The sequence below is a fragment of the Calidris pugnax genome, unplaced genomic scaffold (genome assembly GCF_001431845.1).
Source record: "Calidris pugnax isolate Ruff unplaced genomic scaffold, ASM143184v1 scaffold187, whole genome shotgun sequence".
NCBI lineage: Eukaryota > Metazoa > Chordata > Aves > Charadriiformes > Scolopacidae > Calidris > Calidris pugnax.
In genome coordinates, this window is record NW_015090969.1 from 1,957,657 (window position 1) to 1,982,965 (window position 25,309).

Sequence of the window (25,309 nt, forward strand, 5' to 3'; positions counted from 1 at the left end):
CCGCCCCGCCCTCCCCCGAGCCCCGCCCGGCGCGGGGCGGGCCCTGGGGGGCGGCGGGCGCCGTGACGGGCCTGAGGGACGCGGTCGGGGTTCCCCGCACGGGCGGCGGCACCGGCCGCCTCCTCCGCGCTCCCCTCGCCGGGTCGCGCCCCCTCAGGCGCGGTGCTCTCCCCGAGGGGAGGGCCCCATCCCCGCCGCGCTATCGGGGAGCGGCAGCCGCGGCCTGAGGGGAGCCGCCGCCGCCTGGCGGGACAGATAGGCCGAGGGGTGAGCTCCCGGGACGGGGCCCGCGGCTCGGTCAGAGCTCCGGGGCGGTTTCTGCCCCGCGGCTCCCTGTGTCCCCGCGAGGGGAGTGGAGCAGGGCGAGTTCTGAGCTGCGGCCGTGCCGGCCCCGCGGCGCTGGGCCATGGCCTCTGAGGAAGAGGGAGGGCAGAAGCCGAGGCACCACAGGAACGTTCCGGTGATTATAACCCCCCCTTCCCGGCACCCGCCGCCTCCCGCACCCCGGCGGGGCTGAGGCGGTCCCGGCTCGTACCCGCGGAACTACTCTCTAGGAGGAAGCTGCGATTTTTAAGCACTTTGTGTTGTATGAAGGGCCTGGGGAGCCAGCTGGGAGCCCCACTGGAAATGCATTACACAAGTAACTAATGGAGTGATGACATGGCTGGGGGGGGGAGGAAAAGAAAGAATAGTTGAAGTCTTGATTTCTGAATGTTGCAATGAGGTGTCTCCTAATCCCTTAAATAATAGGTTAAGTGTACAGTAAAGGCAGGTTACGACTTAGTCATTTCCCAGCTCTCAGGAAATGAAATCCAGGAGGAAGCACGCTGTTTAGGGTGTGATTTTTAGCTCAGGACCCCCAGGGGTGGTTGCCTTGTGACCACCAGAGGAGTACGGGCGAGTCCTTGCCTAAAAGCTTCCAAGGCAGTAGCTGACCTTGCCCAAAGGGAGCAGGAGTGTAAAGATCACCCAGCAGAACGAAGCGACCACAACTACAGCGCTCGCTCGTCAGCCTGCAGCCAGGCTGGGGGCTGTAGCCCCAGGACACAAACCCAACTGCAAGTCCTCACTCTTCTCCAGCCTCCTCCAACCGAGTCCAGGAACGTTTTATTTGGAAACTCAGACCCTTCTCGTCCCTTCAGGTGGCTCTGCCCAGACCTGGGGAGAGAGACTACGGTGACTCCCCTGCGCTGGTTAGTCAGGGGTGAGCAAACCTCCGTCACAGACCTGGTGATGTTTGATGCTCCACCTGATGGAGCAGGTTGGACGAGGAGGACACCTTCATCTCAGGATGAAACACCAAAACCGTGATGCGCCTGGGGGCTACAGACCACCCTGAGCCTCCTCCAGCCCAGCTTGTCAGTGGTGGTTCCTCCCACCTGGTCAGATACCATCAAACATTCCCTGCATCCAGGGCCCTTCACTGCCACCTCCCGACTGATGTCTGTGAGGATCTGAGCAATGAAGTGGAAAAGGAAAATACATTTTCTCTGAAAATAATAAATTTAGAAGAAAACGTCTTTCACATAAGGAGGGAATGATATGTGATACTATGATATATGTTTGCTAGGAAAAAAATTACTTCCAAATTTACCATTCTTTTTTTGGTATTACCCGTTTGCCAGGCAATATAAATAACAACAGAGACACAACTAGAGATCAGACAGTGTCCTAAGTTCCATCCTCACCAAGTCTCTGCAGAGCTTCACAGGCTCAGTGTGTGGGGAGAATCACAGAACCGCCAAGAACTGCGCGACGGCTGGGAACATGTTAATTAGAAAAATACTATGTATTTACACAGCGCATTTAAAGTAATTTAAACATTTGGATTAAAACAGCAAAGAATTATTCCCATTGTATAGATGAGGAAATTAAGGCACAAAGGAAAAAAAAAGCAGCTCAGCTGAGCTGGGAGTCAGAGAACTCCTGCCTTTCTTTTTGGAGAAATCTAAAGGTTTCTACTTAGAAGAAACAAATAAAAATGAGGTAGATCGGGCCTTGTGGTCATTTTACAAAAGACACCCATGGAATGTGTAGCACGTACTGAAAATCAAAGCAAGACCATCTTAAAAAATCCTGCTGTGGCAATTTTAGTACAGAAACCGCCTCTATTTTTTCTCCTGTTTGGCCTCCAGTATCCCTAGCTTTTAAAACATCCCCAACACTTCTCTTCCTTCCCTTTTAAAGGCTGAAAAGTGTCGTGAGAAATGTCTTCCTTCACAGAGAGCAGTCTTCCATGGAGGACGATACCAGCTAAAAATCATGAAAACAGTAGCCAGAGTGTAATATTTAATATAAATCTTTATGGTTCTATGTACTAGAAATGATTGCAGAAGAAACACAGATGTGTAGAACACGAGTTCTCTTCCAATCGTATGATACAAGACTCAGCCTATCAGTACAATGACATTTTTGCAAGTATCAAAAAAATAAAGCAAACCAATATTACATTACACCGTCAAGACAACCCAAATAGTGATGTGCCTCACAAAATCTGTACAAGTTACTCTTCAGCAGATGGTCCTCGCTTGCTGCCAAACGACAACGCTCGCTGCTGATGGTTTGGGGTTGGTTTTTTTATATTTTTTAATATTTTTTTTACAAAATGCTGACTACTAGCTAAGCAAGTGATGCCCCTGTGCTACTTGTCCTCAGCCACTTATCAACTTGTTTAGGATTTAGGTATCAAGAACCCAAGATGCAAATGTGAAATGAGCTGGGTTTGGTGCAACCACATCTTTAAGAGCAGTCCTTTAGGTCGTCAAGACACACGCAGTGACACCCTTCTCCAGCTGAAGGAATTTAATACAACCGGTATTTTTTCCAGAAAAACTGTGTTCCTGTGAACCTTTGCTCAGCTCCTGCTCCCCGGAGCTGTACCCACAGCCCTGGTCACCACAGCCTCTCCCCGTCGTCGGTCTCGGGTCGATCCAGCACCGGTTCCCCAGGTGGCTGATGAGCACCGGCCAAGGCAGCGGGTGACAAAGGTGACCCCGGAGGGAAGGAGGAGAGAGGAGCCAGCATTCCATCACTCCATCACCCCATCACTGGATGGCCGGGAATGCTGCTGCCATCCCAGGTCTTCCTGGCAGTCTGCACATCCCAGCTTCAGACTATTCACGGAATGGATTTTAAACTCCCTTTTAACTCCAAACCTCAAGACAATGTTTTTGCCTGAAGATTGCTATTAAAGACCGTGGATGGACGACTCCTCCCGGGAAGAGCCGTTTGTCTCCCCAGACCCACGACACTGACCTCGCTGTCGGGAGGCGCGGGCCGTGACGGGGTGTGCTGCGTCTGACGCTCACCCCCTCCATCGCCTGTGGGACTGCAGCTGCTTTAATTTTTCTTTGTATCCATCTTTGATAACGAGTTTAAAGAAGTTTATGGCACGAACTGGCATGACCGCAGGTCACAGGTACCATCTCTCCTCTGTCACAGACACCCACACAAGTCCTTTCACCAGAAGAGCGCTGCCTGTTTAACTAACGCTCTGCTCGCGGCGGAAGACGTTATTTTAATACAGAGTGATTAGTTTCTCTTGGCACCTGCCGGAACAAACCCCTCCAGCTGAGCTGTCTCACACAGTAGGTAGTGTCCACTTTTTAAACAGAGAGCTGGTGGTGAATGTTGACTCTCTGGCCTTGACTTCTTGAATTCTACAAAGTTACAGCGCAGGGATCCGTACTGGAGTCATTACAACTCCACATTCATTTCACACGGAAATGTTAGCTTTGCAAAGGGGTGCTCTCCCAGAGGAAGGGCACGGAGCACAGCGAGGGAGGGAAGAAGGCACCAGTAACTTTTCTAATTCCCCACTCTAGGGCATACTCAGCACTACTCCAGCACGAGGAGGCACAGCAAGGGTGACACGACTGGTTCAGCAGCCCCAATTCCCTGTGATACAGGGCCTTGCCTTCGTTTTCATATAAATTGTGCAGTTATTAACCTCATCTTCTACTTTACTGTACTAAGGAGTTGGTTTAGACAAAGAATAAAAGGTAGGATTTGCAAAGTGATGCTGTAAGGAAGCCAGAACCAGAAGGGCAAATAAAGGAATATGGGTGTTTACTCAGAGCCACACTGTTGCTGTGTTTCTGGACAGCTTTCCCTACCCACCCAACACGCTCTGCCGTTGGAGGTGCCTTCAGAAGGACCCACGGTCGTTCTGCTGGTGGTGGAGGAGCTGATGAGATTTCCCCCCACTCCACCTTCTCCTCATCCACTCCCTTCCTGGTCCCCCTCCCCATGGGGGCTCAGTGCTTTTTCAGCTGCACCAGTCCAGCCAGTATACTACCAGTGTGTGAAAGCACTGAGTCTGGGGAGGGGACACGTTGTGCTGCCCAAAGGACACTGGCTCCTCGCAGCCAGAGAGACCAAACTGCTCCCACCACCGGCCCGGCCCCGCGGCCTGTCCCCCTCAGCTCACGTACCTCCTCAGCTTTGGGAACGCTTGGAAGGGTTTGTCTAAAGAAGATCTGGCTCCTTCGCAGGCCTTGGGCTGATCCCGCTCTCGGCTGGGGGAGACTTTGTAATTAGGTCTTGAAACAGTCAGGCTTTCTGATACGTTTCAAAAGTAATGAAAAAATGCTTTCCCACATAGATGGAAAGTGAAATGAATCAGAAGGTGGAGAGGAAGGCAACACCACCAAGGTGAAGGCTGATCTGGCTATACAGCAACTTAAGGGAAAAAAAAAAAAAAGAAAAGACTGAACATGTATTGCCAAAATAAGTATGGAAGACGTTTTGCTGTCAGAACCAAGAGTGCTCCAACCTAGAACAGAATACACATGGACGTGTAAAATTAACACACAATTACCATGATCAAGCAAAAGAGCACAAACGAAATCATTAACAACTTTGGAAATAGGACTTCGTTTTCTAAAAATACATAAAATTGGAATAAATGATGCAGCTTCAAGATTAAGTGCTGAAGCTGCACAGTTCTACATTCAGGACTGGAGCGATGCACGTGTCTGAGACTCCCCTGCTCTCGGTGTCAGTTCTGGGGGTACAGATTGATCCAACTCGGGTCAGAGGGACAGAGGAGTCTCACCCTCCAGACTGATCAGAGGGAGCTGGAGAGATGCACGTGGCTGAGACTCCCCGCTCTCGGTGTCAGTTCTGGGGGTACAGTTTGATCCAACTCGGGTCAGAGGGACAGCGGAGTCTCACCCTCCAGACTGATCAGAGGGAAATAAAACCTGACGGATTGTAACTTCGCCTCACACAAGGACTGTTTATGCTAGAAGTGTCTGACATTTTTAGGAACTTAGATTTTGAAGAAGGTAGACTCATTCTGCAGAGAAAGTTCAGAATGATAAATACCAGACTTGCAGCACATTAAAATATTAATATTTAATATGTTTACTAAGCAGTCTCTGTTACTGTCGCTGTGCATCTATGTAGAGCTAAATCCCTCCATTTACATTTTGATTTCCCTCACTGATCTGATCATCACAACACAGATACAGCTGTAAAGTGCAATGTATGCTTTGGTTTCCTTAACTAAAGAAAGCACTTTTCGAATGGTTTTAGCCAAAGATCGGACCCACGTGGTTAAGGACATTATTTGAACAGATGATTGGCTCTTTTTACAGTCGGAGAAAAGCGATGAGCTACTTAACAAAAGTCGTTTCATTCTGGTAGAGTAGTGAATTTTAAAGCAGTTCTGTTACGTCAGTTACTTGGAGGAATTTGGAAGAATTCCACATTAACCAAGGATTCACTGTTAAACTAATTAAAAATCTCCGCTTTAGATTTACATTTTAAGGAACAACTGAAAAATAGTTGGCAAACCATGTAGCAATTCAAATACAAGCTGACCATTTTCAAAATCTATAAATATTTCCAGAACCATCTTATCGACATAAAACCAGGAAGGCTCGGGGCTGGTTACAGGGTTCACACGTCTGCGCAAAAGCATATATAAAGGTAATGTTATGTACATTTTATTTCAATAAAGACATAAGACAAACAGCGTAAAGATGCCCAGATGCCCTAAAGATAAATACATTTAAAAGATTCTCATTAAAATGAATCTGTAGTATTTCTTTCCTGCAAGCAAAATACCTTTCTTTAAATACAAAAAAAATCAGTATTCTGAATTGCAAATGTTTTCACTTTTTTGCAGAAAATCTGCCATGATGATTTTTTTTTTTTAATGAATAAGGATTTTCCACAAAACAGGCTTGCTCTACATGCTAAGTTCTTTAAACAGTTCAGTGACACAATGTGCTAACTACATACACAACAGATAATATAGTAAGAAAACACTCAACCTGATGAAAAGTTAAAATCTTCATTAATACACTGGAAAAAGTTGACATAACTCATGCCTTTTAAAATCAAAAATACAAAAATTAAATGTTTTCCTAAAAAGATTTTCCTTATTTTAAGGACTCATTTGAAAATGAAGCTGCATGTAATTTGTACAATAAAATTGTACAAGTAAACAGGTAATATACATAAAAAATTAATTGACATACTTCTCAATTATCAGTTGTCCACCTTTAATTTCCAATACTGTACTTTCTTAACAAGCATACAAAATATCAAACTTCTCTTTAGAAAAAGTGCCGTTCTGTGACATCTTTTACACAAAAACAGTCTGAGCCTGGGGCGCGTTAATGCAGTCGAGAGGCAAAGCGTCCTCACTTTTACAAATTATCCCTTCCATAAAAAGCCTCCCGAAAAGGAGATTACACCCCGTTATAAAAATATCGACCTCTGTAGTAGCTGCATTAGAGACCCAAGGCTGAGAGACTATTTCCATAGCAAACCAGTATGATAGCAGGCGGCGGGAGCTGGCACGCCGCGGGGACACCGGCAGCGGCACCGGGCGGCCCCGGCAGCCCCTGCCCCACACCCCCCAACACGGAGCCGCTGCGGGACCGGGGGTCTCGCAGGAGAGAGAAGGCAGCAGGAATCGCATCGCACCCAACCTACCGGTGCCCAGCCTGGCTCTGCTCTGGAGACCTGCACGGCGGCGCCCGAGGTATCCCTTGTCCGTCCGTCTGTGCCACCGCAGGGGATCGGCCATCCAGGGCACGTGCCATCACAATGGTTTAAAATATTCTGAATATTAGTAATTCATATATTCTTCTTATCTAGCCAGTCTCTTGATTTTGTTTTTGAAAAGATTTCAACTACAGTAGAATATTACAGAAAGAAAATATAAATGCAGGGTTGGTTTTTTTGTTTTTTTTTTTTTTCTTTCTAAATGAAACTTACATGGACTAAAAACTAGAGAATATCTGGAAACAAATATACAGTATGCAGGCAGACGAAGCAGGAAAACGGCCATCCAACTGTTTAATAAAAAAACTAAGAAAATTTGGCTATTTCCAGAAAAAACTATGAAGCGCCTCAACTAAAAGGAATGCATAATGAAATTCTAATCTAATACAGGTCAAAAATGTAAAAAGGTTATAAACCTTAACAGGAAAAAATAAAACAACTTTTACTGGCCATTCCTGTTGAAATGAGAATCTTAAAAGTAACAGAAAAGTGGCTACAAACCCACTTAGAGCACCGAACAGAGAGAAAATCAGAGTCCATTTTCAATCTCTGTTATATCATAAAATCCTGTGTTTCTACAGGTCAAACTGCTGGTGGCAGAAACAGAATTCTTTATAAACTGCAGATGTCCTGTACATTAAAAAATTTTCCTTGGAGTTGCACTAGTTCTAAAGACTTTTCTGTTCTAGCCTACCTCCCGCGCGGTACTGGATTGTACTGGGTGTGTTCAACCTCCAACATCCAAAGTCTCTTCCTGTAACCCTTGATTATTGTTGGGCACCAAAGATAAGAAAAGCAAGACGGGGTACAAAAATGCAAAATTTCAACAGTAATGGCAATGTTTTGTTTTAGTCCAAAAGGGTCCTGCATTTTCTCCCCCTTCAGGAATCAGACAAAAGGCTTTAATCCGGGGGTAGCAAGTCATGCAAGCGAAATCTGTCTCTGATGTGAGGCCGCACGTCTTCGTTCTGCGGGGGGGAAAAAGGTGCGGGTTTTAGGAGAACACACACAGCCATAAACCAGATTGCAACAGGGTCAAGCTTCTAACACCCCTATTTTACTATAACCAAATATGAGCTGTGACTATCTGTAATTAAGAGACTTCCAGAAATAACTACATTGCTGTTCACAACTATTTAGGAGCACTTTATTTGCATTTTAAGAATAAAGGCACACGCATCCCAGCCAACAATAGACATTATTTAACCTAATTGCCTACAGATTCCCAATTTCCTTGTCATTGATGTTACAATTCTCCATTTCTTGATTAAAAGCACAGTTAGAAATAACGAGGTTCTGTCTTTTACTATGTAAATCACTCCTTATGCAAACCTTAATTACTGCCCGGAGTATCCTTTTCAAACCCAGATACACACAGCTCTTAGCAGTCTCAATCTCTGTGACTCAAAACATCTTAAAATATGGGAAAATACTTAAAAGAGGTAACTAATGTTTTTGGGCAGGGGGTGGGGAAGAGCCGATGAAGGAAACACTTACCAGCTCTACAAGTTTCTCCAGAAATGGAATCAATTTTAGAAGTTCGTTGTCATTTTTATCCATGAACCAGCTTTCTATAGGGATTCCATTTGAAAGCTACAGTTAAAAAAAAATATAAATATCATCAACATGAGATTTATACTTCATGTATCTAAAAATATGACTTATGAAATAGCATTTTTGGGAAAAATGTTTCCAAGCTAAAGTTTATTAATATGTATTTCCCCTCTAAAGTTTGCATTGAAATTCATTTCCAAAATATCCCCTTCCTTTGCACACATCGCTACTAAAATCTCCACATCAAAGCTGGAACAGAACCAGCCCTGAGAGCCCTGCTGAGCTGGAAAGAGATGGTATTTTGAGCCAATTTCATGTTAAACCCACAGGGATGCTCCCCGTGTACTGGCTGTCCCAGTGTGGGCAAGTTGGGCCTAGTCAGGCATGTCTGGGGTTTTTTTTTTTGCTTCTCTCCTGCAGGTGAGACGTCCCAGATCTCACTGGGGACCTCTGTCTGTGTGATCACAGAATCACAATGGGCTGGAAGGGACCTCTGGAGATCACCCAGTCCAACCCCCTGCCACCTCGGTCTGTGTGATCACAGAATCACACGGGGCTGGAAGGGACCTCTGGAGACCACCCAGTCCAACCCCCTGCCAGAGCAGGGCCACCCAGAGCAGGTCCCACAGGAACGTGTCCAGGTGGGGTTTGAATGTCTCCAGAGAAGGAGACTCCACCACCTCCCTGGGCAGCCTCTGCCAGGGCTCTGCCACCCTCACAGCAAAGAAGTTCCTCATCATGTTGAGATGGAACTTCTTGTGTTCAAGTTTGTGCCCATTTCCTCTTCTCCTGTCCCTGGGCACCACTGAGAAAAGCCTGGCCCCATCCTCCTGACACCCACCCTTGAAGTATTTATAGGCGTTGATCAGATCCCCCCTCAGTCTTCTCCAGACTAAAAAGCCCCAAGTCCCTCAGCCTCTCCTCCTAAGGGAGATGCTCCAGGCCCCTCAGCATCTTTGTAGCCTCTGCTGTGCCCTCTCCAGCAGTTCCCTGTCCTCCTGGAACTGGGGAGCCCAGAACTGGACACGGTATTCCATGGGACTGACTGGGACGGTTACACACCGTGCTTCTGGGGAAAGCTAAATCACAGGGTGAACTTTACCAGGTTTAAGCATAAGCCACTTTCACTGTGTGTCATTTCAACCAGCGATTCATCCTTAAAGCACAGTCGGGTGTCATTTCAACCAGCGATTCATCCTTAAAACATCTCACTGGCTTTAACTAACTAAACCCACAGCAGAGTTAGCAAACGGGGGTTCCTCAGGAAAGCTGTGTGAGGAGGGAAAGTGCCTGGGTAAGGGCCTGCTCATGGGAGGAGTCACTTAGTTTGCACTTGACCAGCTCTTCACAGAGAGAGAAAACGACCCTGAGTGACTGAGCAACCTGGTCTGGTGGGAGATGTCCCTGCCCAGGGCAGGGGGTGGGAACTCGATGATCTTTAAGGTCCCTTCCAACTCTAACCATGCTGTGATTTGTTGGAGTTTGGTTTCTAAATTTAAATACAAATTTCAGCACAACACTTGCTAAGTGCAATCAAAGAGTAGTGTTTGGCTGTCTCCCTTCAGGAGGGATTTTGCCATCCCGAGAGCCCTTACCTGATAAGCAAAGGCTTGCGGTGAATTGTCAATGATGATCGTTTTTGAAAGATCTCTACCGAGAATGTTCAAATCCTTTATGTAATTTCCTTGTACACAAACACAATGCTCACGGAAAAGTCGATGCCTGTGATTAAAGTAAAATACTAATTAATGAGGCAAATGACATCGTTGGCATTGCACAGAGGAAAAGAAGAGTTAACTTCGCCAAATGTTACCCAGTTCTTTTCTCTTCTGATCTACTTTGCTGCTCTTAAAGTACTGATCCCCTTTTTCCATTCTCTTGTGAGCTTTTTACTGGTAAAAGTACAAGTGAATCTAGTTCTGCGGGAGGTTGGTTGTATTTAAACAGAAAAGCTCAACTTGGATGTTACAACTGTGTGTCCACGGGCTCTTTCTAACCCTTTTTGCAGATGGGTCAACAAAGGGACCCTGAATCCCCAATGATTTTGCAGGGCCCCAGGATGGGTGGGGAGTCCTGCACAGGAGCTGGTTTATTGGGGTTTCTTATCACTCAGTTTTGGTCCAGCTGGTCCAGCACCCGCTGCCTGCTGGAACAGAAAGGAGCAGGAGAAATGTTGGCTTTTTCACGTTACCCCTGTCTGCAATTAACCTATTTCAGTTATTGGAGCTTGAAAAAAGCCTCCAGGCCAAAACATTCCATCAACTTCTTCCTTTCCAATTAGTCTACTCCCTTTTAATTTATGACACAAGAAATACATAGAAAATGGATGGAGAGACTAAAAGGACTCAGATTAAAAAAATATATCAGGAATAAAACTGGAATTTCATGGAATATCAATGTAATTATAATTTAAAAATAAATTGTAAATGAGACAGATTTTGCGTTTTACAATGCAGTTTCTTTAAGGCTGCTTGGGGTTTCTTATCACTCAGTTTTGGTCCAGCTGGTCCAGCACCCGCTGCCTGCTGGAACAGAAAGGAGCAGGAGAAATGTTGGCTTTTTCACGTTACCCCTGTCTGCAATTAACCTATTTCAGTTATTGGAGCTTGAAAAAAGCCTCCAGGCCAAAACATTCCATCAACTTCTTCCTTTCCAATTAGTCTACTCCCTTTTAATTTATGACACAAGAAATACATAGAAAATGGATGGAGAGACTAAAAGGACTCAGATTAAAAAAATATATCAGGAATAAAACTGGAATTTCATGGAATATCAATGTAATTATAATTTAAAAATAAATTGTAATCTAGACAGATTTTGCATTTTACAGTGGTTTTACAATGCAGTTTCTTTAAGGCTGCTTATCTTTTTAAAGGAAGTTTTTAGAAGCTGCACACAGTGTGCTTCATTTCATCAAGGGGTTGAGTTCCTGATGTTGCTATGGAGGAAAATAAGCTGATGCCTCAGCAGCAAATGAATTTATATATAGATCCTGAGTCACACGTGTGGAGTCCTGACACGTCTCCCTTTCGGGCTGATGTCAGAGCCAGCCGTGCTCGGTGGCAGCCTGGCAGTGCCACACCAATCACAGCCACTTCGTGCCTCACACCAATCCTTCTGCAAGTTCTTCGAATACTGTTTGGCTCTCTACTTTATTAGCTTTTTCCTGTTCCTAACACAGTTAAAACTGCAGTCCCGAGTCACACGTGTGAGGATCCTGGAGAGGGGTGTGTAAGGCCAGGGCTGCACGCTCAGACCCATCTGCTGCAAGTGCAAACCCCTCCCTGGCTCCTGCTCCCCCCTGACTGCGGGATTTCGGTGACTCAAAGGATTTGAAACTCTGGTTTTCTTTGCCTGCTCAAAATGCAGCGGCACATTTACCAAAACCAAGTGAGGCTTCTGTTGTGCGCTCCACAAAAACAAGCCGTAAGACGACTCTTCCTGGATGGAAACTAGTGAGCAGTTTATTTTCACACTCTTAAGGGGAATGAGTTACGATGTGCCTGAACCTCCCAGTGAAAGCAACAGATGCAACCACTGGCTCAGGCCAAATGGGAATTTTATTACGTGTGTAAAGAGAATCAAGTTTTCAGTGAAGAATGTGACAATAAAATGTCACAGAGCAGTGCTTTGCCAGTGACGGCCCAGGCACAGAGCTTACACAGCTCCAACTCTACTCAAGCCCAGTCATTGACTTCCCTTCCCTGGGACACCCTGCGGAGGGGAATCCCTGGGAACACCCCTCTTATATTTCAGCATTCCGTGTAACAGCCCACCTTCCAGGGCAATCCCTGGGAACACCCCTCCTGTGTTTCAGCATTCCCTGTCACAGCCCACCTTCCCCATGAGCATCACACAGAGAGCCTCACACGGCAGGATTCCCTTATGCCTTAAGGAACTGCTGGTGAGCAATGCCCATCGCCTCCAAACGCAGCTCAGGGTTCAGAAGAGAAAGGAAAAACCAAACCAGATCTACTGTAAAACCCACAAATTATTTTGTGATTGAGTAAGAAATAAAAACATGCTCATTGTAAAGATAACTATACACTTTGTGGTTTATAAATAAAGTTTGAATAGTTTAAAAGCAATCTCCATTCATTTTCTTTGTTTGTAAGGTGTACCCCAAAGCAGCTCAAACACGGTTTTGAGCCCCAGGAGGCCACTCCCGTGAGCGAGGGGGGCAGGTTTGGCCACGGAGGGCAATGCAAAGCTCTCCGGGTTTACCTTATCGCCAAGACAAAAATCAAATCATTCATTTCATTTGTCTCTCACTCCAAGACCAGACAAACCCACAAAGAATCAGTTGGGTGACACACTGCAGTAACGAACGTGCCCCAATCAGCCCTGCAGCGCGTTCGTTAGGGAAGAGCAGTCAGTTTGTTACGACAGGTACAGTCACAGTGCTCTGCTTTTACCTGACCAGTTGCTTTTTAGGGTCTAGTATGTTCAATAACTTGTCTGCATACACCTTCTTAGAAGCGGTAAAAAGAATGATCTATGGATTAAAGGGGAAAAAGCAATTATTTTAGATATAAGTGCGTGAATATAATTTAACAATGAAATTCAAAGGTAGTGTCTAATTGAGTTTACCTCATAAATCTGAGACATACGTTCCAGGAATTCTCGGAAGAATGGCCTTAACCGGACATACACCTGAAGCAAAGAGGGACTTTTGTTAAAAAGATTCAGAATACTTCAGCTGTGCTTCTAAGTATCAGTTTGTAAAGATTAGGGCAAAATGAGCATTATGAACAGAGGAAGCAGCAAATATTAACTTCCTCCGGAATAACAACACAATTAAAACACCATTAAATTAGCTTGCAGCCTAAGCAGCTGTAAGTGTAAGGCTAAAATGATAAAATTGGGCTTAACAACGTTCCTGGAAAATTTGATGGAATTAGAAATAATTTCAATTAAAATACAAAAGTTGGCCAATCGCTATAGAAAAAAATGAAACTGGTTGCTTTGACTAAACATTTTGACTCAGCTTTCACCAGCTGGGCAGCATCAGCTCAGTAACGAGACGTGTGCCAGCACATGAACTGCATCATCTTAATAACCTTCCCTCTTCCACTAAGAATTACACGTTGAATATGGGGGTGTTAGAAGTGATTTGGAAAAAAAAAACAAAAAACCCCCAAAAACAAAAAAGAGGTTTCAGCTGTTTCCAAATTTCCATAAATTCAAATTCCACCAGCACAGAAGTGCACAAAGACGTAATGATAAAATTGGGCTTAACAACGTTCCTGGAAAATTTGATGGAATTAGAAATAATTTCAATTAAAATACAAAAGTTGGCCAATCGCTATAGAAAAAAATGAAACTGGTTGCTTTGACTAAACATTTTGACTCAGCTTTCACCAGCTGGGCAGCATCAGCTCAGTAACGAGACGTGTGCCAGCACATGAACTGCATCATCTTAATAACCTTCCCTCTTCCACTAAGAATTACACGTTGAATATGGGGGTGTTAGAAGTGATTTGGAAAAAAAAAACAAAAAACCCCCAAAAACAAAAAAGAGGTTTCAGCTGTTTCCAAATTTCCATAAATTCAAATTCCACCAGCACAGAAGTGCACAAAGACGTAAATTATTCCCTGTAAAACATCAGAGTCAGGAGAAGAGATACCAATTTAGAAGAGATCTGCATCTCTCTCTGATTTACCCCAGAATACCAGACTCGGGCTCACGTGGAGGTATCTATATACGTTATAACTGGGGCAATGGCCAGCACCAGAACCCCCCAAGCCCTGCTCTATTCCCGAGGCACAACGGGCACATTTCTATGTGAAACCTCTGTTTGGTGGCCCAGGGTGAGGGGTCTTGCACCGATCTGTGCTTCACCGTCACCAACAGCGGTGACACTGATGCCAAGGGGGGGAACTGCCAGCCCTACACACCACTTACCTTCCCTTGTGGTTCAGGAATTGCCCACATAGAGAATTCCAGGTTTGAGGAAGGACTTACTGAAATCTCCAGAAAAAGAAGGGAGTGGCCTGAACTTCCCATTGCAACCACAGTAATTTCAGCTTTGTCAATTTTTTAACAGCCAGTTAGGAACAGGCTTAAATTTACCTTCAAATCACAGTAAATCTTCACAAAGAGTTTGTATTATTGAACTGATTTATATGTGGACACAACCAAGTGCTCATCACACCCTGCTATTTCAATGGCAACAAATTCTAAATTTGCAAAATCAAAATTGTCATTCAATGTCTTCCTTGCTCAAAATACACAGGACTTTAATTATACCCCCAACAAGAGACATGTGTTCCGCTTGTCCTCAAACTCTCCGTAATTACAGTAACGAATCTCAGTGCACCTGTAACATTCTCCACACCTGGGAATTTTACCATCATTTGACAAGGGAAAACCAGAGCCAGGTGAGTTCACTTGCCCATGTGAGGCTGGTCCACACTCCCCACTGCACAGCCAAGATCAGCACTTTACAGCATGGCCAGCCCCCCGTCCGGCCTGGCTGCACCCCTGTCCCCCACCCAGGACCCCCGTCCGGCCCGGCTGCACCCCTGTCCCCCACCCAGGACCCCCATCCACCCGGCTGCACCCCTGTCCCCCACCCAGGACCACCATCCTGCCCCAGGTGCCCCCAGCCCTCCCTGAGACAGACACAGAGGGTGCCCAGAGCTGGGTCTCACCCCAGGCCTGGCCCCAGGACTTCCCAAGGTGAACAAGCCCAACTCATTTTCCACTGGACCATAAGTGACCAAAGAGGAAGATCATCTCCCAGCAGGCAGCCGGGCACTGCTCTTCAAGGGGCAGAAGTGCAGTTCTAGAAGTTCTACTCAATTAAAATTAAGCCTTCCCAACCTAAGACGAGATTTCTTTGTGGATGCTGCCCAAGATCCACCAAAGCTTCCTGGCTTTCAGACCCAAAGCTGGATGGCTCTTCTGTTGTTTCTGTGAGACAGAGAGGAGCAGAGTAGAAGGGAGAGCCAGAACTCCCAAGCATTGTTTGCCTCCATCCACCCCAGTAACGGGGTAAAGCACCTGAGTCCCTGCTGGCGACAGTAAGATGGAATTCATGTAACACTCTATTCAATACCCTACCCCTGACCTATGGAGTTCCAGAACACCTTTCAAGGATCACAAAGATCAAAGGGAATTATTCTGTGATAAATCCACACAGATGCATTTGATCTGAAGAAGTGAGTGAAAACATCTGCCTCGTGACCAGGGCTGGCTAACACAGGGAAGGTGTCCTGGGAGCGGAGCAGGGAGAGGTGACCTCATCTCTGGGACTTGAAGCCAGAAACAGAAGCAAAATATCTTTACCAAGAAAAAAATAAAAAAGATAAGTAGCTTATCTTATGAAGAAATTTATCTTATTATGTAAAGTAATCCAAAGAGTAGAAAGTCTAAAGTCTACAGTTGAAGAGCTGAACATTTGTTTTTGTTTTCAAGTGAGCTGTAAGATAGCACTTAACAGATCCAGTATTTGCTACTCCCAGGTACATCACACAAAAGGACCTGAGAACAACAGCCTGGGTCAGTGCAGCATCTTTGGCAGTTGCTGGAAGAGAGATCTCCTTCCCGTGCTTCCTCCTCTACGGGACGGCATCGTAAAATACACAACTGACACCACCTCCTAAAGCACAAACACCTACCAGTCTCCACAAGACAAGCAAAACTCAGCGAAGTACCCAGCAGAGTCTCTGGGAGAGAAGAGGGAGAACTGGCACCAGCAAAGCCTGTAGCAAGACTAACGAGCAGGACAGAGCTAATTGATGTCAGGCTCTGCAGATGCCTTCTCTATAGAAAGAAAGGATGGAGTTTATGGATGGAGTTTATGGATGGGTTTGCCCTGCCCAGGGAAGGAAGCTCCCAGCCTGGAGAAGCTGTTCCTGGGAGAGGACACTGCCTGAGCTGTCAGGGCTCCTGTCCCCGCCTGCTGAGGAGGAGACAGGCTGCACACACCAGCCACGCTCTGCTGTTTACAACTGGAACCAGTGACCCACGTCACCACGTCCCGGCGGCAATAAACGGTGCTCCACGAGATTTCTGATACAGCACGAGCCACCCTACAAACCCCACACCTGCAGTTTATAACCCAGACCGTTGTCAAAGGCCAGACACTTACTTATCTCTCTGTAAACACGATGATAACAAATACCCGCAGCAAGAACTCCAACGTTAAACATAACAAAGAGGTATGTATTTTCCTAGGCACACCAATTACCTGGTAAATGACATCTTGAAAAAGAACTGGAAAAGTGAGTGCAGCATCTTCTAATTCGTTTAGACTACAGTGCACTAGTGTTTCATCCTAGTAAAAAAGAAAAAAAGATATAAGAGAAAGAAAAGATTGTGAAAAAAATGTTGAAAATAGAAGTAGTTTTCTGGATTTTTATGCTCATTTTAAGGCAGGTTTATTTAGTCTGAAAAATTTATTTTTGTGTAAGTGCTGTCAAGATTGAAGATTTCTTAGAATGAACTACACATTTCGTTATTCTTGCAGTGTTTGAAAAATTTCCCATAGAATTGTGTGCTAAGGGTATAATTACAGGAAGATACTTTAATTTTTTTAGGCAATCCTGCCATTCGGTTCAAACCGCATCTCTCCATCTGAGTACTCTCTGCAATCCCACCACCACAGGAAGCCACACCAACTGACACTGCCCATGACAGAATCATGGTCCTGACATCATTAACGGGGTCTGAAACAACTTTCAAAACAGAGACTAAAAGAAATTCTTATAAAGACAAATATATTTTCTATGAATATTTAAGAAAGTAGACTTGTGCCCTGTAAGAATAAGAATGTTCTAAGGATTAAAAGATTCATTCTTGATCAGTCCTGACACAAGACATACAAAGCTCAATTTTCCTATTTATTACATCTCATTTTTCCACACTGGATACAGGAAAGCTTTATGGGGACAGATAATTCTTTGTTTGGGATGATAGAAATTGTAATGCTTTTTTTTTTTAACAGGATGTTAAGTTTTCAAAAAATACAGCCAGCGTTCTATTCTTGCCACTATTAATTTTCCTTCTGAAATGCAGACTGTCTTTAACTAAAAATACTATGAAAATTGTGTAACATTCAACAAGGCCTTTTTGTTTAAAGCAAGCATTACTGACTTCAGCAACAAACAAAATACACGAAACACTGCATCCCCCCTGCTCTTGGTGTGTGTTTATAGAGATATTTACCAAGTCTAGAACTAATGAGAATTCTGGTGTGCTTCTTGTTTTCAGTGGCAGAGCTGGCTTCCTGTTAAGTTGTTCTTCTGTTAGTGGTGGGACGTGTTTGATGAAATAATATCTGAAAAGAATACAGATTGAGCTGTAGAAACATACATGCATTATTTAACTGGGAACGTTGAAGCCCTACGTAATATTTCAAATATTTAAGGCGGCGCAAGAAATAAGTATTTTAAATTGGAAAAAAACCCACATCGATATATACTTATTTTTTAAGTTAGGAGCTTTTGGAATTCATTACCATAATATAAAATTGTTCCAACTCAAAAAAAAAAGCTGTTATCCAATACCCACAATGATCAATTTAATATTTTTAGTACAAATATTTGCACTTAAAGCTGTTATCCAATATCCAAAATGATCAATTTAATATTTTTAGTACAAATATTTGCACTTACGGATCAAAGACTTCCCAGTCTTCTTCATAGGTGGCTTCTGCGTGAGCTGATGAGTAGCCACTGTCTGGAGATACTGGTGCTAAAATTCAATGAAAATGACCGAAACAAAAAATAAAACAAAAAAACCACAAGAGCTAGTCTTATTAGTGCAGTTTTTAAAAGTGAAACTTGGCACTTTATACACGAGTACCTTGAACAACAGCGAAAAAAGCACCTCCCTTCAGCCCCCACACTCTCAGCCCCTGGGTTCATCTGAAGTAGCCCACCCAGCTCCTCGGGAAGCCACCAGAGCCACTGAAGTAGCCAGCACAGCTCTCCCACCTCACATGGACCAGCAGCTCCTCTACTTAGAGGTTAAATTCACCTCCTCAGTGAGAGTCCTCAGACCCCCCAGCGCTACCGAACCCCCGATGCTTTGAGGGCCTGGGGAGGCTTGGGAAGCCACCTGAGCCACTGAAGTAGCCCCCCCAGCTCTCCCACCTCACACGGACCAGCAGCTCCTCTACTTAGAGGCTAAATTCACCTCCTCAACGGGAATCCTCAGACCCCCCAGTGCTACTGAACCCCCGATGCTTTGAGGGCCTGGGGAGGATCTGGATAACTTGAGAATTTGATGCTGGCATCCACAGAGAGGAGAAGCCAAATTTTACAGATACAAATTTTGTTGAGTCTTTCGAAGAAAATGTGGAAGATTAATGTAGGATCTCTGTGTTTCTCATTCACCTCACCATGTTGTTCTAATATAAGATACCAAAATGTTGCAGATTTCTCTTTGGTGATGAGCAAGCCTGAGGTGTGCATTTTTAATGGGGGGAAGTAGGGCTGGGAAAGGTTCAGTATTAATAAAAATGACTTTCTTCTGGAATCTTTGTTTTCATTGAAGAAATGGTACGAGGTCAACTGAGTTGTACCAGGAATAGATGAGACTTGCCAAAACTGTGTCTTTAGTGCGTAAAAGACTATTATGTCTATTAAACATAAAAAGCACTATTAATAGTGTTTGCATGCCCTAAGCAAATGCGGAATATTAATTGGCACAAAACGCAGGTTCTGGGATTTTGCTCAGAGCACAAATCACAAGCAGCTTCAGTACCCAGTCCGAGGCAAATGCCCATCTCATACCTGTGAGGGGCGGCAGGTCCCGGTCGGTCGCTTCCTCCGCTTCCTCCAAGCCGTTGTTGACGGGGGCCCGGACCTGCCCGGCCTGGCTGGTGTAAGCTGCCCCGTTGGTGGATGTGGCGGTGCTTGTCGTGATCTCATCGACCTGCTCCATGTCCAGCTGCTTGACTATTTCTTCAGCTTCAACAGCTTGTCCCGGAGAATCTGATCCTGATGTTCCTGAATGGAGATGTCAGCACACTCCTGGTCATCACCTGTAACCCCTCAGGATGCTCCTCATCAATACTGAGCACACACAAAGTTTCAGAACAACTGAAGGTGGCTGCAGTCGATCATGTTACAAAAATAAGAACCAAAATGAAGACAATAACAAATGCCTTTATGCTTGGGACAAGGAACTTAATACCAGGTTTGTTTTGTTGTTTTTTTTAATAAAAGGTACACCGCTAGATACTTATATCTGTGAAAGAAACGTTTTAATGCCTATAAACTTATTGCTTCTTTTACTATTGATCAACCTTCTAAGAATTAAGGAGGCCTTTTACCTGCTAGTAGGAACTCTTGGTCAGTAAATTAGAATTAAAAGCACACTGCCACTCGAAACAGCATTTTCTTAAAAAAAAATATCTATGATTCTTGGCTTTTAACACTACCAGCTTTATAAATAATACTCACCATTTTTATTTGCTGGTGAAAAAAAATTGAAAACAGGAGAAAATATGGTTCCCAGTAATGTTGTTCGTGGGGGACTGCCCGTGGTAGGATTATCTTCCAATTTTCCATTTTGCTTTACATGTTGGTTTGTCATTTCATAACTTGCAGCTTCTGTAAAAGAAAAGTCATGAGGTATAGTACTATGCTTCTGTTCTCCAGTCACATCCTCTCTTTTATTGTTATCATTCTCACTGAAGGAAAGATCCCTCTTGCTCATGGTTCAGCTGGGTTGACAAAAAAATTGGACTAAGTATCTAATTAAAAAAAAAAAAAAAAAAAAAAAAGCTAGGAAAGATCCCTCTTGCTCATGGTTCAGCTGGGTTGACAAAAAAATTGGACTAAGTATCTAATTAAAAAAAAAAAAAAAGAAGAAAGAGCTAGCAATTTAGTATCAACATAAAACCAAAATGCCAATTTTAAACACCATCTTAAGTATAACACCTCAAATTAGGAAGCACTCCCTGTTTATAAAAGTATGCTATAGTATGCAACAACCTAAGATTAGAATATTTACAAACCTCCATTCATTTGACTTTTCCGCCGTACTCGAGAGATCTGTTTATTAGGCTTTTCTCCTGTCTGAGGTGTGGATGTAATCAAGTTGTTATCGATATCCCGTTCAATTCTACTTCTTTTTGCAGGATTTTCTCTTTCTTCCTTAAAACAGAAAAGGGGAGAAAAAGAAACATACTGAATAGTGCCTCTTTCCCCACTGAATACCACCAGAAAAGGGTAGCTGTTTGGGAAAGTTTCACAAAGATCCATCTATTGTTCCACTCCCAGATGCAGAATTTGTATCTGTCCAGCTGGAATTTTAAACTCCTTTAAACTGACACAACTCAAGGTTGAAAAAAGCGAAGTACCGGGAAAGAAAACTGTACTTCTACAGTAGAACAACTGTCTTTAAGTCCTATTTCACCGCATAGCCAATTTGTAAGTATTTAACTGCTATGGAGTTGGTGAAAAGTAGAGACAAGGCAAATAAACTATCTGAAACTTGATTTCTCTGCCTGTTAAACGTACGGGAAGGAAAGTGCACAACAGCGTCCCACGTGAAATTCCCAGTGTGGAACCTGCTGCTGCCCCGTCCACGTCAGACAGCCCACGGCAAAAGGAGCTGCTGAAACGCTGTAGGCGAGGACTGACCCAAAGGTTCTTCTCACCTCCAGGGAAATGCCTGCTCTCCCTGTGGCACTTACATCAGTGATACAGAACCAAACAGTTTTGTATATTTTTCTGTGCACGAGTATATGTGTAGGCACACAAGTTTAAGACAGGTTTCTTCCCCTTTTTCCCCAAAGCACCTACTATAATTCAATAAAATAGCAATCTGGTATCTAAAGCATCACCATATAGAGTACATGGAAATGTAAGGTGTGAGACAATGCAAAATAAATGGAACTAAATATCAAAATAAATAACAAGGCCACAGACCATATAAAAGCTAATTAAAATTTCAATTTTAGAGTCACAGTTTTACCTTTCTGGAGCAGCAGTTTCACACTTTAAAAAGAAAAGAGGAAAAACAATTTGTGTGCTCCAAAAATACTTTCAGAAAAATTAAAGCCAATGCTCCCAGTACAGTTGGTAAAAGAAATACAAACAACCATGGAAATGCACTGACATCCTTATCAGAAGACAAGTGACCACCACCAATCCCCAGAGCTCCCTACTGGCAAGAGCCTTCCCCACCAACCTCGGTTAGAACAGCCTAATTACTGCCACTCAGAATTAACAGTAATGTATATACCATAAATCTGTATCACAAGAGTGGGCGGATGGCTCCCTGAGCTGGTAAAAGAACAGTAATGTGTCTCATCTTCTAGGTCATTTGTTCAAATGTTCAACACCGAGGAAAAAAAGGGAGAAATTAATTAACTTCTAATAGCTAGCTATTGGCCTTCACAAAATGAGCTGTGCTCTCATTCTGCTTTAAGGAAAACAAGGGCAGAAACGTTACGAAAATGACAATGGAAACAGGGAATCTGGCTGAAGGTACCAGCAGAGGCATAAAGAATTCTGCATCTGGAGAGCCCTATTGTCCTCCAGAGGAGGAGCCATCCTGGTGTGGTGGGAAAGCTCACACTGCCCTGTGCAAACTGCACTAGTGAACACAATTCGAAGGCAAAAGGTTATATGAAGTTATTGTGCTATTTGGTTTATCCACTCAAATTTTATTGCACAGATATAGAGTTAAATCTACCTTTTATATGTATTTATATAATGAACTGTTTGAGTTCTATGATCTATTCAATTCAATATAACCTATTATTACCAATACCTGTGTCACAAGGAGCATGGCAGTGCAATTTACGACAGTGCAATTTACGACAGTGCTAGAACCCTACAATTGACCAAGTTTAGAGGAACTTACAATGGCAATATTACTGATATTAACATTTAACAATTGTAATGGTCCTTCCTGTACACACAGGTGTATCAGATTTGTCACTCTGTAGGTGACCAATCCTGTTGTGCACCCCATACCATCGCTGACCCTGAGGTAGCAGATGATCTCAAGATCTGACCTACCACCACCCATGGTTGAAGAGCCACATTCCAGTCTCTGCTTTCTCTGACTAAAGAGCTATCGTGATTGCTGAGGTTTTGTTTGTTTAAGGAACATTTCTACCACAACATCTTTCCAATAGCAGGTGAGTGACCTAGAGCTACGATGGAAACTGTTGGGACATACAGAATCACAGAATCACAGAATCTTCTAGGTTGGAAGGGACCTTAAAGATCATCTTGTCCAACCGTCAACCTGACTGACAAAAATAGACACCCACACAACAAACAAGGAACATCATCACTAAACCAGACCTCCCAGCACTACATCAACCCGTCTTTTGAACCCCTCCAGGGATGGTGCCTCAACCACCTCCCTGGGCAGCCCATTCCAATGGCTGAGAACCCTTTCAGTGAAAGTGGATGAAGAAAGTGGATGAAGACACCTACTGCCAGAAATCCTACACCCTCGGTGGCCATTTGGATTTTAGCATCCTCACAAAGGAACTCCTATGCAAGTGGTACCCATACACCATCTCAAAGAGTTCTAACGTTTCCATGGCAACCACAGACCACTTTGTTAAGTCATTAAGGCTCTGGAAGAGCGCCCGGCAGTATCGGTATCGTGCCATGCTAATGCCACTGGAACCTCTCCAAGCCCCACTACTTGCCCAGGAGAGGACATGAAAGGAAACGGGAGAAAAATGTGGATATTTTCTATTAAAAAACATGTCGAGAAAAAAAAAAAGAATGAAGTGTAATTCAAAGATTTGGGAGAGGAGGAGAAGAGAGAAAGTTAATAAAACCTTAGAGGGACAAAGGAGAGGAAAACCAGACATATTTCCCTTATCTTAAAATTCCAATGTGAGATGTTTTGCTCAGATTTCAGCGTGTTCTTGCAGGGGTTTTGCAGCCAAACGGTTGCATTGCTCTGCTACAACACAGCGTGCTACAATATCGATGCTGAATGTAAAATACATCAATTGTCCCGGTTTAATGAAAAATAAAACATAAGCAGATTTCACTGTGTATTTTTACTGAACGATTTCTTTGCTGGTAGCTCAGTGTTTCTATGATAGGCAATTAACACATGCTATGAAATATCAAATTTCAGTATATTTTTGACAATGTAAGAATACACTGTTACTTCAATTAAAATTATCTCAACTTCAGCTTATTGCAAAGTTATCGTTTGAACACTTACTCAAAAAACAAGAAAATACTTCTGAATCTATATCATAGTTTTATTTAGCAAGTAATTAATCTGGGATATGTTTTAATTTCGTTATGACTTCTTGGCTATTCCTCTTTAAAGTTTACAGCTATATAATGTCAATATCTGGACTGCTAGGAATGAATGAAGCAGGATTTTTTACAGAAAAAAAACCAAACAGATTTCTTAAGCAATTGCAAGGTTATAGTCAGCCTATGAAAGTAATATATATAATGTAAAATTCACCCTGAACATGGAACAGGTTTTAACTTGTGAAGATGAGTAAAGTTCTGATTTCTGTCTGGATGAAGACAGATGAGGTTACTGGTTTAGCCCCAGCAGTGACTGAACTGGCCCCACGAAGCGGGGGCAGCGCTGACTGCAAGAACCCCCCCAGTGGTCCCAGGAGTGTCATCACAGTAGAATTTATGGGGTTAGAGCTTTATCGATTGATGGACTCCTAAACAATTTTGAATAAAAATGCTAAAAATATTCACAAATTTATGTTTACAGCCTTGCTTTTCTTAGTTGCCAGTGCTGGTAATTCCCAAATTCAAAGAATCCTTAAACCGGAAATTAAAAATCTACTGAATTTATGAGTCACTATTTTCACAAAGGAATACTTAGGTAATAAATCTTGTGATTTATCGGATTGTCTCAACTATGCCTACAATTGATTCCTGTGGGGTTGGAAGGCCTGCTTTTTGGTTTGATTCGGGGTTTTTTTAAAAAAATATCTGTTACCTGACACAACCGTCACGGGTACTTTTTCTTCTAGTTCTTTGCAAGAAGGTTTTGCTTCCACCACGACACATTTGCTTATTCTTAAGAGAAAATGGTTTTAAATCAAATTTAACTGAATATGACCTAATTAAAAAACAACCCACTGATGGCGTACCTTGGGTGTGCTTCCTTTAATAAACTTTTTGATCGAAGACAACAAGCCGGTTTCATTTTTCTGAGGTTTTCCTCCGCCACCAGGTAAGCTCTCCTCCACCTCCGAGTGTTTCCTCTTCGCCCTCAGAGCGCGTTGGGTGTGAATTTGATTCGCCTGCTGAGAAGCTTTCCGCGTTCTCAGCCTCATCTTCATGTGTAACACATGTAAAGCTGGGAAAGGGAGAACCAAGAATACTTAGTCAGTGAAGAAATCATGAATCCAAAAAATGCTCTAACACTGACAGTGTTCTGGCACACGGAGCTTTTACAGCCATATATATGGCTTCATTTAAATCAACGAGAAGAGCTATTTAATTTAAAGCATAACATTGGCAGAAGAACAAATGAATATAATCCAGCTATGGACACATCTAACCATTAGATCAATGAGGTTTCTGCATAACCTCCAATCGGAGTAGTAGAACAAAAAAATCTACCCGCTTTTAAGACGCAAAGGGCCATGTGGTGTCTCCAGCACCAAGTGACTGGCCTCAACCACCCAGGCAGTCCTTTTCAGCTCTCTGCTCCTCACAATACTGCACTTCAAGTCTCTACATTAAATTCGAGATGAGGCATAAATCTAAATGTGTGTCAAGTGTTCACAGAAGAAGACCTGGTAAATGA

At 43.6% G+C, this 25,309-nt stretch overlaps 1 protein-coding gene across 1 annotated transcript; it reads right to left on the bottom strand.

Moving 5' to 3' along the window:
- Positions 1–5,343: 5,343 nt before the first annotated feature.
- On the bottom strand, positions 5,344–24,883 carry CTDSPL2 (CTD small phosphatase like 2). The gene is made up of 12 exons (XM_014952768.1): positions 24,648–24,883; positions 20,547–20,685; positions 19,990–20,139; positions 19,318–19,533; positions 18,196–18,274; positions 17,747–17,858; positions 16,770–16,856; positions 13,165–13,227; positions 12,990–13,069; positions 10,170–10,296; positions 8,518–8,613; positions 5,344–7,988 (listed from the first exon to the last, which is right to left on the bottom strand). Exons 1-12 carry the CDS (start codon positions 24,837–24,839, stop codon positions 7,923–7,925), a joined length of 1,407 nt encoding a protein of 468 aa, XP_014808254.1. The 5' UTR covers positions 24,840–24,883; the 3' UTR covers positions 5,344–7,922.
- Positions 24,884–25,309: the final 426 nt, after the last annotated feature.

What these genes read in the sequence shown, in the direction of transcription:
- CTDSPL2 (XM_014952768.1), bottom strand. Translation starts at nt 24,839, where the DNA reads ATGAAGATGAGGCTGAGAACGCGGAAAGCTTCTCAGCAGGCGAATCAA. An exon ending in GACTGGGAAGTCTTTGATCC is followed by an intron (nt 17,859 to 18,195) that starts GTAAGTGCAAAT and finishes TATTCTTTTCAG; the next exon opens with ATATTATTTCATCAAACACG. An exon ending in CGCAAGCCTTTGCTTATCAG is followed by an intron (nt 8,614 to 10,169) that starts GTAAGGGCTCTC and finishes TTTTAACTGTAG; the next exon opens with CTTTCAAATGGAATCCCTAT.